Here is a 1271-nt window from a genome sequence, read left to right on the forward strand (position 1 = left end):
AAATAGTCAGTCCTGGTCCAGTATCAACTTGTACAGTGTGATGTAGAAACTTGAAGTCTCCAGTGCACTCATCCACTGAGAAAGGACTTTACAGTGAAGGAGGAGACATTTTGTGAAGAATCAAACTCTTACCATGGGGAACTGTAGCCTCTTTAGCCCTTGTGTCTTCTGGTAATGTAAAATCCGCTGGCTCTTGCTGTCCATAGCAACAATGACATCATCTTCCTCACAGCGGGACCTGTGACCTGGCGATGATTCCTTGAAGATCATCGTCATCACTGAGATGTTCTTGTCCACCTTTCGACGATGCCTGCACACGCAAAATACCACACAGCATCAGGACGACGCAGTCCTGCATCCCCTATATGGTTATTTCTCCGACTGTATGAAAAGACCAAGACGGTCTCCTACCTGTGCTCTTGCAGTGCCTGACTGGTGTCAATATTCGATATCACATCTCCGTAAACCAACACAAAGTCAGAGCGCACAAGGGACTTTGCATCAACATCCCTGAGGACGTCCCCTAAGGAGCGGTACAGTTCTGACGTGATGATGTGGACTGTGTTTGGGGAGGTGGGTCGACACCACTTGGACTTCCTGTCAGACACAGTGCCAGGTCACAATCTTCCAAGCGTACACAGATGTGGATGATAATCACACAGCATTAGTGACACTTACAGTAGGTGCTCCTTGATCTTACTGGCCATCCAGCAGCAGAAGACGAATGTTTCCTGCACCCCGGCGGAAGTGAGGAACTCCAGGGTGTAGTCGATCATGGCAACGTTACCCAGCGGCAGCAGAGCCTGGCATCAGTACAAATGTGACAGATGTGATGTTAATGTACACACTAATGGTGGAACTCCTCAAACATTATCAAACCAACACAGCAGCCCCGTCGAGAGGCTCTTACACAGTTACATGTTTCGCTCTGTTTGAACGGGTTTATCAGTGTGAGGACAGCCCTGTCACTGTTTACAGCATGGACATTAGCTAGCTTCCATTAGCGGTCCGGGTAGCTAAGCGTCGCTGCCTACCCTCGGCTGGTCTTTGGTCACCGGGAAAAACCTCCGGTTGAAGCTGTCAGCGACTAACACAGCCTGCAGCGGCTGCTCCTCTTCCTCCTGCTCACCGCCACCTTTTCTACCCGAAAGGCCACAGCCCGAACGACTCTGTTTCCCCCCTTTAGCAGCCATGTTTGACTGACAAGTGCTAACCAACTCTGTCGTCAGAAACTTCTACGGAGGCTGCGGTGGGACAATCCTCTAGTCGCG

General features: G+C 50.4%; 1 protein-coding gene across 1 annotated transcript in view; it reads right to left on the reverse strand.

The window, feature by feature from the left end:
- eif2b5 (eukaryotic translation initiation factor 2B, subunit 5 epsilon) overlaps positions 1-1234 on the reverse strand; it is a 5885-nt gene extending 4651 nt beyond the window's left edge. The window contains exons 1-4 of the mRNA XM_035670971.1: positions 1035-1234; positions 679-803; positions 412-597; positions 133-310 (exon numbers count right to left, since the gene is read on the reverse strand). Of these exons, the coding sequence (XP_035526864.1) occupies positions 133-310; positions 412-597; positions 679-803; positions 1035-1193 (648 nt within the window). The 5' untranslated portion in view covers positions 1194-1234. The remainder of the gene's footprint in view (positions 1-132; positions 311-411; positions 598-678; positions 804-1034) is intronic.
- Positions 1235-1271: the final 37 nt, after the last annotated feature.

The sequence above is a fragment of the Morone saxatilis genome, unplaced genomic scaffold, assembly GCF_004916995.1.
Source record: "Morone saxatilis isolate NCDOM2014 unplaced genomic scaffold, NCSU_SB_2.0 Contig23, whole genome shotgun sequence".
Lineage (NCBI taxonomy): Eukaryota > Metazoa > Chordata > Actinopteri > Moronidae > Morone > Morone saxatilis.